The 12,820-nt window shown below is 48.0% G+C and overlaps 1 protein-coding gene across 1 annotated transcript in view; it reads right to left on the bottom strand.

Moving 5' to 3' along the window:
* Positions 1-4,485, bottom strand: part of Dync1h1 (dynein cytoplasmic 1 heavy chain 1) — a 65,787-nt gene extending 61,302 nt beyond the window's left edge. The window contains exon 1 of the mRNA XM_021178532.1: positions 4,026-4,485. Coding sequence (XP_021034191.1) covers positions 4,026-4,275 — 250 coding nt within the window. The 5' untranslated portion in view covers positions 4,276-4,485. The remainder of the gene's footprint in view (positions 1-4,025) is intronic.
* Positions 4,486-12,820: the final 8,335 nt, after the last annotated feature.

The following is a 12,820-nucleotide window of genomic DNA, read 5'->3' as shown; positions in this document are numbered from 1 at the left end:
TGCCTCCCAAGTACTGGGATTAAAGGCGTGTGCCACCACTGCCCAGCCTCCCTCTTCAGAGTGAACTGGTTTTCTCCTAGGGGTCTCAGCCCACTCTTTTAAAAAATGGTGGATTCACCCCTCCCTCGAACCCACTGCACCGCACACTCTATGTGCCTTGCTGTAGACTACCTTGTCCTATAAAAATGTAGGCCTAGGGTTGGAGAGATGGCTCAGTGTTAAGAGAGCTGACTGCTCTTCTGAAGGTCGTGAGTTCAAATCCCAGCAACCACATGATGGCTCACAACCATCCATAATGAGATCTGATGCCCTCTTCTGGGGTGTCTGAAGACAGCTACAGTGTACTTACATAGAATAAATAAATAAATCTTTTAAAAAAAATGTAGGCCTACCTGCACACGGTCAGCTTGCCAATGAACCCAGGTTGGCAGATTCCTGCTAGCACGGAGGCATTATGGGACTGTTAGAGAAAGCTTTTCTTGCTAGCACTGAGGTGTTATGGGAATGTTAGAGAAAGCTTTTCTTGTTGACTTACTCATTATTTTATTAACCACTTGAGATGATTAGTACAGAAATGAATGAGGCTGAGCACCCATACTGTGAAAACTGATGTCAGGTTAGAGAGGCAGAAGTTGTTCTTGAAGGCCCTCTAGCCCCAGCATTCTGCAGCACCTCAGGGATCCTCAGCTGTCCTAAGTTTTTAAAGCCATCGATCACTAAATTTCATAATTCCTCTTGAATATAAGACCTTAGAAGAACAACTTTTGAAAGCCCACAGAAACCATTTTCCTAAGTCTCCACACAACTGTCTCTATGAAGCTGGGAACCTAAAAGGCTCTCTGTGAAATATGAAAATGTGGACCATTCTTTTACACTCCGGTTCCCAGCCAACTCTGCACTAAGAGCTGACTCCCCTACATGACCTGCCCTAGAAACGCTGCACTGCCAGGTCAAGGCAGGCACACTAAGAACAGCCACATCCCAGCAGTGAACAACAACTCCCAAGTCTAAGGCTGCAGCTTTGGAAGGGAGAGTGCACATCTCACACACACACACACACACACACACACCCCACATCATCCCTGCTGAGCACTCACAAAGCTGGAGGACAGCAGTCACAGAGGCATAACATGACGGTTCCGTTCCCACAGACACCACCGACCCAGACCCACCAGGGACAAAGCACAAGAAAACCTGCACCGTAGGAAGAAGTGCTACAAAAACATCTTTATGGGTAAACCATCCAGATCAGGATCAAACAGCTTTTCATTTGGAAGAAAACGATCAATCTCCCTCGGACTGGGAATTTCAGAAAGGAGACAGGTGGAAAGCTGTCACTCACCTGCTGACAATGCTGCACTATCAAGAGAAACTGCTAAGTCACCATCTTCATTTTATACTATGAGGAGTTCTGTACTTTAATGCAAAGTTTCTAAGTAGCTGGGGTAGCTTTAAAAAAAGAACTTATTTTTTAAAAAAATGCTTCTATATATTTGGTACAAGTGTTTAGAAATGTCTTTAAAGTAGAGCAGTGACGAGAGGCTGGAGGCACAGCTTGGCTGGTGAGGTGCTTGCCTGACACGTGTGGAATCCTTCATGACTTCCCCAGCACCACAGTAAAACACTGACCATGGGGTAGTGAATGCCCTTAGCACTTGGGAGGCAGAGGCAGGAAGATCAGAAGTTCAAGGCCATCCCTGCCTACATACAAGTTTGAGTTCACCTTAGGCTACCCTAGAATTTGTTTTTTAACAAAAAGAGAGAAAAGGGAAGGATGGCTAAGATTAACAACGAATTTCTCAGTTCAGGAAATCAGGTATATACTAATCACAGTTGGTGGTGTTTATTCACCTCTCACTGCAATCAACTATTGCCTGTTTATTGGCACAAGCCAATTCGAACTCCTAAGAACTACCTAAACAAAGCCCTCCTGCCAAGGACCCAGAGACTGTATGGGCCTAGTCCGAAGCTCAGCGTTAGACTGTGTGCTTAGAAACCCCCAGGAGGAAGAGATTATTAGATAAACTGTGAGTTGAGGTCAGCCTGGTCTACAACACTTCAGGCCATCATTAGCTACACTACGAGACTTCTCAAACAAGCAAACAACCAACAACAACAAAAGAGTGTGCATGTGCAACATCCTGGACTCAATCCCCAGCACAGACCACACACATGCTCACTCGGAGGAGACCTTAAGGCATCAACTTGGATTTAAAAGGATGAGATGGGGAGTTTGTTGTGGGGAGACTGGGAAGAAATGAAAATAAATAAAATAATCAATAAAAAAAATCTTTCCCTTTGCTTCTGTAAGTGAACAAGAAATTAATGATATGCTAAATCACTAGGAATGCAAACAGGATTTTTATAAACGCAGAAGAGAGTTTGTCAGTCTCAGACAGTCGAATTCCTTAGTCAACTTTCAAAAGTGCAAGTCATTATGGAACCTCGCTGGGATGCTGGATCATCCCTACTACGTAGACACTTGTTCCATTCCACCCTTGATACAAGACGGACAGATATGGGAAGAACAAATTGCTAATGACAGAGCAGAGAGAAAAACTTGGGAATTTTTTTCGTAAAGAGAAACCATGACTCATGGTTTTTGTGTTTTTATATTGAAATCACTAATTCCAATACACAAACTGTGCAACAAAGAATATAAAAGAATTAGCTAGGGCCAAACTACTCAAAACCTTTAAAAACATTGGTAAAAATTTATTTTAATAAAATGTATTTGCACATACCCCACAAAAGAGCAAAAGAGAAAGTAGGGGTCAAAGGGCTCACTGGGGCGCTGCTCAGGCAGGGCTCCAGATGACTTTCATTTCAGATATGTCTCAAATTTTCTACAGTTACATGGTCTTTTGGACAAAAAAATAGATTTCCATGCAGGAATAAATACAAACTCCAATGGAAAGGAAACCATCTTCAGTCACACTAACACTACACAGGCACTAATAGCATCCTAATGCTTTAGACATTGTATATTGATTGAAGAAAAATATTCTGCTATCTTCTAACTGCAGGCCCAAACCAAGGCCATGTGAACATTTTTGTAATTAAGAATAGCCTTTAAGCGATACAAACTATCGAAAGGACAGCCACTCTGGTTTTCTAACGGAACCACGCAGCCTTTGGACCTCTAAGGAACTTGCTAGCAAATATTCTCAGTCCATCTCCAGTCCCTAAGGGCTATGTTACTTTTAAACAGCACATCTGGGTTCCTAGGGAAATGCCACACCCATTAGCCAGCAGGTCATACAAGTAAGTTCCCCAGATACTACAAAGTGGTTTTAAAGCCTCAAGAAGGAAGGAGTCCTGCAAGCAAGCCACAGATTCCAGATCAATCTAGGGATGTTGTGAGAGTCTCTGCTGGAGGACACAACTGGAACATGTCAGCTTCTTTGCCTCCTTCCCCAGCTAGGGAAGCAACAGTTCTTAAGTCTTTGAAATCAGACTTAAATGTCACAGAGCTGTCATTAGGGTCATCTAAGCAACAATTTCAAGCCATGATCAGCAAAACAAGCAATTTGGACTGGAAACTGATATGCTGCGTCTAATCTTAAAGTCCTGTATTAGCTGGTGACCTTGGACCAGCCATGGGACTCAGTTTCCTGGTTTGTAAAATTGGGAGATACACCCACTCAACAAGGATGCTGCGAGGCCAATGGAGGCCTACGCGTAGGCAGCCGCAGACAGCAGAGATGCTGGGTGCCCAGGGCCTGCCCACTCGGGCTCCCGCCAACCCACCGGTCTCCGAGCCCACCCAAGGGCCAGCACCTAGGCTGTCCTAGACACACTCTTCCCAAAGCGAGCTAAGCTTGGATACGAATCGAAACCAAAAAAGCTCATGTGACTTTGGAGGCAGGGATGCGGCCCTGTGCCCAGCCGGGACCGGGAGACGCTGTCTCCACCCAACTCGGCCATCTTGAGAAGCCGCGGAGACAAAGCGACCCCACTGTGCGGGCGCTGGCGGTCCGGGCACCCTAGCTGCTCCACGCGACCGGGGAGGGGGCGCCGCGCACCTTTGAGAGTGGAGCGCTCCACCAGGACCGTGTGGACCTGCGGGTCTGACAGGAACTTGCGCATCTGCTCCAGGGCGCTCTTCTCCTCCAGCGCCGCCTCCAGCGCAGCCGGCGCGTCGCCGCCGTCCTCCAGCAGCAGCGGCACCAGCTTACGCAGGTGCTTCTGCAGCACCGCCACGTCCGCCACATTCTGCACCGCCGACACCTCCAGGCCCGCCGAGCCGTCCTCGCCGCCGCCCGGCTCCGACATGGCGGATCCGCGGAAGGGAGAGAGATAGAAAGAGAGAGCGAGAGAGCCGAGAGGAGCGGCCTCCGGCACGAGAGAGCAGTGAGCGAGGGGAACCGGCGACAGGAGACGCTCTGCCCGCTAACCCGCGGCCGACTGCGGACAGCGGAGCCGGCTCCGCCCTAAAGGCCACCGCTCCCGCCGGCCCCGCCCCGCCCGCTGGCTGCAGCCACCGGCGCCCGCTCGCGGTCGGCGTCGCGACGTTACGCATGCGACTGGAGGCGGGGCTATGTGCGGCGCCGCGTGGCCTTTTGGGACTTGTAGTCGGAGGGCAGGGCGGGGCCCATTACTCTGCGCAAAAGTGGTCCAGGAACCGCGTCTGTCTTCATTGCCAGGTGGCAGAGAATATCACAGAGCCAGCCCCTCAGGCTTCATAAATAGTGTATGAAGGATGCATTGACGAGAATTGACATTTAGTGAGAGTTCATCCTCTGCCCGACATTGCTCTTAATAATCTGACTTCTCCCGTTGAATGAATGGAGTCTGGAGTCCCAACTACCCAGTCGTTATTAGATACACATGGGAAGATGAGGACGTTTTTTTCAGAGGAGATGAGGGGCATGCCCACAGTGACTTCGCTAAACTGGATAGGGAGAGGGTGGAAGGGAGATGATTTTAGCTGAGTAACTGGCGTCTGAGGAAGGGAAGGTTAGGTATGGGTGGAGCAGCAACTGCAGTGCAGTCTAACGGTAGGCTAAAAGAAACCTGGATGGTAGATAACATCAAGCTATGATGGGACCTGGCTTCTGAACACAGTGTCATTTACCAAGCGAGGGTGATGTGTCTGTAAGAGAAGGACGCATGAGTGAATCCACTGACAACGGTAAGCTCCCCATACCTGCAGCACCCACCGCTCTGTGGGTTCGGGAATCTGGATCGGCAGGAGGCAGGGGCTTGGATTCCTCCTAAGTTTCCCTGCATCTTACCCATCACCCCTCCTCCCATACACGGAGGACAAGAAGGGCAGAATCTCTTTGCTTACTTTCTTAGGGGTACTAACTGGCCTTTGAAAGTTCAGGTCATAACTTGCCTGTTCAATTGGGTAGAGGGAACTAAGCCAAAATGATCTTTAAAAATATAATAATGCCGAGTTAGAAAGCTGAGTCCTGATTGGTGGGATGATGGTGGTATGATGTGATTCTCCCAAATCATCTTTGGAAAACAGGAAGCCCTACAATACGCTTATTCCTTGCACAATTGTCCTGTGCCAGGTCCCAGAGGCTGCTAATGGTGGCCCGAAGATTCTTCTAGAAGCCAGAGAGACAGAGAGAGAGAGAGACAGAAAGAGAGAGACAGAGAGAGAGAGAGACAGACAGACAGACAGACACAGAGAGAGAACAGATAAATATCCCCATTCTCCCACCAGCCCACCCTGGTAATATGTCCAAGATGTCGTAAATAATCTTGCAGAGGTGAGAGGACAGACCCAAAGCTACTGTGGTGAGTTGCTACTGTGGAAATGCTGGCGTACCGGCAGTGATCAATACTGAATGTCCACCTGACACTAGGCGCTGTGTTAGTGTTTCCCTCTGCATATCCTGCAGAGATAGGAACAAGGACAAAAGACCAGAGATTCTGAAACCTGCAGGGACTTGGTGGGGGTGGGGCTGATTGCACCCTGGCTGCACTGTGAGTCAGCACCTGGGAAATGCAGTCATTCAGTTACCCGAGGACTCACTCATCTGCAACCTGGCTCCATGCCAGGGGACAGATAGCAGGCTCAGACTTCGGATTATCATTCCAAAGAAGACAGAAATGATTTGTTTACGAGGATTTACAAGTGGATCAAACCTTCGTGATTTTTTCAATAAAAATTGTTTTTGTTTTTTAATATAGTGAGAACAGACCTGCTGCACACAGGCTGCTGAGATTTCTAAGGGCACCATCCCAGAGGCTGGCCAGGCTGAGACAGGGATAACGAGGAAGCTGAGTTTGGCTGAAGATGCCCTTCTGCTTCGTGGCATAGGATGCAGCCATTCTTGGGTGGGGACCCGGCCTTTCTAGTCTCCTGCCTGTGAAAGCATCTGCTTTCAAGTGTGGAGAGGAGCTGGGAAGAGCATTTCTTTCCTGGTGTGGGATGCTGGTGGCGGCTAGAGTGCATACAACTTTGTCGTAAATTTGTGATACACTGTGTAGAGGCCTTGCCCATTCCCAACATCTCTTTAAAATACCATATGACGTGCTGTTGAGGTACCGTGTCAGGCTCATTCTCTGTATTCTGCCCCCTCTCTCAAGCCCTAGAGAGCACACAATCTCTCAGTGGGACCACTGTCAAACCAGCACCTCCAGGCTGTGTTTCCACATACCCCTTCTCTGAATTCCATATTGGACTTTTGCTTTTCAAGGTCTTGTCATGTAGCCCTGATTGGCCTGGTACTCAGCATGTATGTAGTACATGCTGACTTCAAACTTGAGCAATCATCCTATCTTGGCCTATAATTCCAGCCCTAGAATTGTGGAGTGTCCTACCATACCTGGTTCATGTTGGGGCATTCACTCATAATCAGCCCCACATCTGACATTGCTCCTAGGCCTGGAGAACACCCAACACTTGCTTAATGTATACTTAATGTATGCTTCCGGTCCAGGAATGGGAGGAAGGCGAGCGGCAGGGCACATGCAGGTAAAGATTTGGAATTTCTCTGCCATACTTTCAGACAGAAGACATCATTTGGGCTACTAGGCACAGCTGGAGGATCTAGCTGGCATTTCACCTCAGTCTTGGTTCGGCATTAAATGGGCCTCAGGGTAAGGACTGAACTGGATCCGGGTCTTGGAGTTGAAGACCAGGGAAGCCCTTGCACCATCAGAACAGGAAAAGTCCATTTGCGCCCTCTGGTGGTCACGAATTTTCTCACTTTCAGGAGGCCTTCTTTCTACCCCCCACCTCCCCATCCATCTGTGTGGCGCCACCCGGTCAGCTAACAAATGCCAGCCTGTGGTTCGGCCCATATTCCACCACCCACAGGGAAGATTTATGAAGACTTTCTGGGCAGAAAATTTACCCAAGCCCTAGATGCGCCTGGTACTGCCTAGCTCCTTCCCTTTTCCCTCTAGTCGAACCAACCATGTCTCTTACCAAAACTGTACCCCCAGCTAAGTTTCCTGCTTCCTGGGTACCCAGCCCCCTCTCATCTTATGCTTTCCTGATTCTGTCTCTTTCTTTCTTTCTTTCTTTCTTTTTGGTTTTCCGAGACAGGGTTTCTCTGTATAGCCCTGGCTGTCCTGGTACTACTCACTTTGTAGACCAGGTTGGCCTCGAACTCAGAAATCCGCCTGCCTCTGCCTCCCGAGTGCTGGGATTAAAGGCGTGCGCCACCACGCCCGGCTTGATTCTGTCTCTTTCATCCAGCCTACTTCTTTAAAAGGGTTGGGGGTGGGAATCTATATAGTTGCAGCACTAGACAGGCAGAGGCAGGAACATGGCAAATCCTAGGACATCCTGGGCTACATAGTAAGACTGTCTCGAGAAACAATCAAGTCAAAACAAAACAAAACAAAGCAAGGAGAGAGAGAGAGAGAGAGAGAGAGAGAGAGAGAGAGAGACTGACTGACTATGTCACATCTCTGCAAGCACCATATTTCTGCTGCTCTTTCCAGCAAACTCCTTGGGAATAAACACAATAAGCCCTGCCCTGAACACTTCCTGCTCTCCTGTAGTGGTCTGGATATACTTGGCCCAGGGAGGGGGCAATATTAGGAGGTGTGATAATGTTGGAATAGGTGTGGTCTTATTGGAGGAAGTGTGTCCCTATGGGGATGGGCTTTGAGGTCCTATGCCCAAGCTCCATGTGGAAGAGAACCTATTGGCTGCCTACAGTAGCCTCCTGGTTGTCTCCAGCACCAACCATGTCTGCCTGCACACTGCCATGCCTACACAGTGCTATGCTTTCCACCATGATGTTAATGGACTGAACTCTGAATCTGTGAGCCAGCACCAGTGAAATGTTGTCCTTTATAAGAGTTGCCTTGGTCATGGTGTCTCTTCACAGCAATGGAAACCCTAAGACACCTACCCAGCCCTTATGTTCCCAGCAAGAGCGTTCAATATCACCAACTCTCCACGCCTGGACAAAGCCAGTGACTGGGTTTTGGCCTTCTCTTGCTTGACACGCTGAGATACTTGGCACAGCCGTCCTCAGCCAGGCTCTGCGGACCCTTTCCTTCCCTCCTCTTAAAGAGGCTGTGGCCCAAGGCTTGGTGTTCAGCTCTCTTTGGTCTTGAACCAGTGACTCTGCAGCCTGATGTACAGTGCAGCGGTACTTGANCCAGTGACTCTGCAGCCTGATGTACAGTGCAGCGGTACTTGAACCAGTGACTCTGCAGCCTGATGTACAGTGCAGCGGTACCTGCTGGCTTCCAACATCAGAGGGGTACTGGGGTGTGTTACAGAGGTTGGGTAAGTGTTCTAGAAAATTCCAGGTTGATTGGGAGTTTATTTTAATTCTCTATTTTTCTTCTCCTCCTTGTTCACCCTCCTCCTTCTCCTCCTCTGCTTATTCTTTGTGTTTCAAGTTGAACTCAGCTTATTGTGCATTCTTAGCAAGTGCTCAGGGCTGTAACCCTGGACTTATCCCCAACCCTCCTTACCGATTGATTGTCTGTTCACCTGCTCTGTTGGTTATTTTTTTTTTAAGTATGTCATGTTTTTATTGAAAGTGTGAGCCTACTATCCCAGCAACCATTTTCATTTGTATTGTCAAGCTGCATGCTCTCTGAGCCACTTAACACAATTACCTCCTACACCTCGGAGAACACATCAATTTTAGATAGTTAGTGTTAAAGGCAAATAAATATCCCGAAGGCTTTGTTAAATGCTTTCTTCCAAACATAATATGGGAATGGCGGATGCTCTCCATGTCACAGAACAGGAAAATTAAATAAAAGATGAATATGAAAACTCTGCTTTCCAAAACTTCCCAGTGACCCCCAGATGTAAGGTACACGAGTAGCTAAGGCTTACTTTGGAAACCTCAAATTCTCATGAGATGACTGATGGATGTAGTGCAATGCTGATGTTTCCTAGCCGTCCATCAATAATCATCAATGCAGATACGGTCCTCAGAAGCCTGCAAGGATCCCACTTACGAGAACCACCCGCGTGCGGGAAGAACTCTTGCTTACACAAACCCAAGGTAGAAAGGAAACGTATGCTGGTATAATAAGATCCTACCTCTGTTGATTATTGAGAGAAGAGCACCATTGCTACAGTCCCTCCCCCTAGAGAGTTTGGTCTGTTTTTAATTTCTTTGCCCACTGGAGGTAAGCAGTCTCCTTTCTCCGAATCTTTCACCTTTGAGGCTGCTGCTGAGAAGGAGATTCTCCCTGTTGTAAACGTTGGCTCCCATCAGTAAAAAGTCCCATCTCTGAATTGGGAAGTGGCTCATTCTTCAAGGCTGACGGTGAGGAGAATTCCTTTATAATAAAATCTCTCCACAGTCATGGAGGGGCACTCCCTCCTCTTCAGGTACGTCATGTGGCTGGATGATACAGTTGCCATGGCCTTGGATGAAGGGGTGACCCGGCATTTCCCTTGGTCAGGATCAGGTGGTCTTATAACTAACTGCCTTGGCACCATGTAGTGCAAGCTTTCGTTCTCTGTGTTTACAGGGGTGCTTCCTTGGTGTCTTCACAGGACAGAACAGGTCTCACATAAGGTCCACGCAGACCCCAAGACCAGAGCGTTTCGTAAACAGGAGTTTCGGGTGTACCTCACCTGTGTGGTACATAGGGTGGTGCGGCAAAGACCAGCTTTTTCCTCAAACAGGTGCCTGCTTCACCTGCCTTCCCTCCACCTCACAGTGACTTAAGACGTCTTAGGGCTGTAGATATAACTCTGCTTACAAACCTTCTCTTATGAGACTTGCATGTCCGTTCAGATGAAATGACGTCAGAGGAACCGCAGGTTGAAGCTCAGTCAGTCAGATCCCACGCCACAGGGCTACGGGGCCATTACAAGCATCTACACATTCATCGTGCATTTCCAAGTTATACATTCCAAGCTTAAAGTGCTAGTATGTTGGGCAGGAGAGATGGCTAGGCGACGGGTGATGCTAGCTGCCTTTCCAGAAGACCCAGGCTCAGTTCTCAGCACCCACACGGCAGCTCACTGCTGTCTGTGGCTCTAGTTCTAGAGATCTGACACCTTCATATATATGTAAGCAAAACACGAATGCACATAAAATAGATTATTCTAAAACATTTCTAGTCCATTTCTCTGGAGGCCAATACGAATGTGTTAGTATCCTTTTGAGGCTTTTATTTGGAGACTAGTGTCATGTCCTCAGTATCCCATCGAGGCTTGGATGGGATGCAATCTCCTGCAGAGTGGTCAAGCCCACAACTGGTGCTTCTTGCCTATCCACAGGGGTCCTTACCTGGTCTGGACATCCAACCTAGTCCTTTTCCAGTCAGAGACTCTGGTCCTGCATTTCACAGTCCCTTTAGTCACTGAGGGAGGTCCCTGGGATCCAGTCCAGAGCGTGTACTTTCGGTTTCCAGAGACTTTCAGTGGCTAAGAGGCCCAGGAACAGAAGCCTCTTTGGGCCAACTGGGGTTGTAGTGAGATCTCACTGGGCCTCCAAAAATGTTGCAGGAATTTTTCCTAAAATAAGCACTCCAAGACCAGTGACAGTGAAAGATGTCACTAGTGGACTGAAACCAGGATGGCTTCTGACCGTGAAAAGCCTCCTTCCGGGTCCAGTTTATATTCTCATTTCATATTGTAAAAAAAAAAAAAAAACAAGGTGGGGCGGGCAGGCAAGTAAGATTTTGCAGAAGGTTATGTGGCCGTCAGCAGGTTGCTAAGGGCAACGACCCATTGTTTCAGGTATCTCTCCAGGGCTTTTCTGCTTCAGGTAGCACGGGAAGTCACTCTTGGCTAACAGGTTGTACAAACAGCAAATCGTCGAGTAAGCCAATAAATAATCTAATAATTGGTCTCTTTTAAAATCTTAATTTACTTCAACAGAATCATGCAGTGTAACTCAGCTTCCCGTAAGTGCATGAGATTTTCAGCTTCAGCCCCAGCACCACACTGGGATGGTGCGTGCAGGAGGATGACAAGTTCAAGGTCATTCCTAGCTACATCACCTGGTCTTGCCTACGTGAGATCACCCCTGCCTCCCCCAAAAAGAACACACAAAAAAAAATCTATAAAACAAAACCAACAAGTTTACTCTATTGCTAAACATGCCACACACTCCAAAACCAGGGTCCAGAGCCCCTGAGCTGGAACAGACCTGACAGCCTTCTCCCGGAGTACTTGTTCCCACGGTACCCGAAGGCACCACACACGCTTCCAAAGGAGGGAGGCGAGCAGCAGATCTCCTTAGCTCTGATGCCTATGGACCACAGCAATGACCAGCATGGCGTGATAACCCTCAAGGTGCAGCAGTGGCGCACATACCTTGGCAGTTACCCATAACTCTCTAAATGGATCTAAGATCCACTCAACGAGATGGAGAATATGCTATGTGCTGGAAACCTACCTTCTAAACGCTATCGACCTTGGATTGTGGAGACCCTACAACCACTACTTACTAAAACATAGTTCATACCAATCTGAGCATTTGTCCTCATATCCACACATATGTGTGGCCCTCCCCCGTCCTCAGGAACTTCTTTTACAAGAGATGGGGATCATTACAAAAAAAGTCACACCCAATCCAAATGCAGAATTGTGGAGCCCAGTGCCAATGGTACAAAACATCCTGTATCCACGGCTCAGGGGACATTGTAGAAGAGAGGGTGGAAAGTCTGTGCTCAGGTGAGTGCCTTCATCCTACACAAAGAACTACAGGCAACTAGGGAATGCTGGGAGTGGGAGACAGTCTTCCCTAGGCAAGAGTTTGTTTTTTATGAAATAACAAACTGTTTATCCAAAGCCCTGAAAACGTACATATGGCTAACATAAGCAGGTTATATTCAGGAATGTGTATATTTATACCTATATGCATGTAATAACAACTAATGAAATAAGAGGCCATGACTTTGATAGAGAGCAAAGAGGGGCTCATGGGATGTTTTGGGTGTGTGTGTGTGATGCAATTTACATAATCTTAAAGTGAACCAGACAACTTGAGGTTGCTCCCCAGGACCCACAAGCTGCTTCCCAGAGTACTCACAATGTGACTCCAAGTCACAAGCAGGATATAACTCCATGAGGAGTGCAAATGCAGAGACGGAGTGATCCTGACCTTGTCTTGCACCCAGAGACCACTTCCTGCCCAGTACCACTTAATAATACCCTAACCCTCCACCTCCACCACCATAGGCCCACACTAATACCAACTTTCCTCCTAAAGGTAAAATGCCAGCATTCTCCAGGCTTATCAAAGTACACGAAAACACGAGCATATGGGCTGAATAAAAACAGCAGAAAAAAACGGGTTTTAAACTGGTCAAACGCACTGACCAATGGAGGGCCGCCACGAGGTACAACACCCGAACATGGGCCCTGTAAGGAGGGTGCCTGACATCCTGATGACCACCCGCTGAAGCAGAGACC

The sequence above is a fragment of the Mus caroli genome, chromosome 12 (genome assembly GCF_900094665.2).
Source record: "Mus caroli chromosome 12, CAROLI_EIJ_v1.1, whole genome shotgun sequence".
NCBI lineage: Eukaryota > Metazoa > Chordata > Mammalia > Rodentia > Muridae > Mus > Mus caroli.
This window is presented reverse-complemented; position numbering and strand designations above follow the sequence as displayed.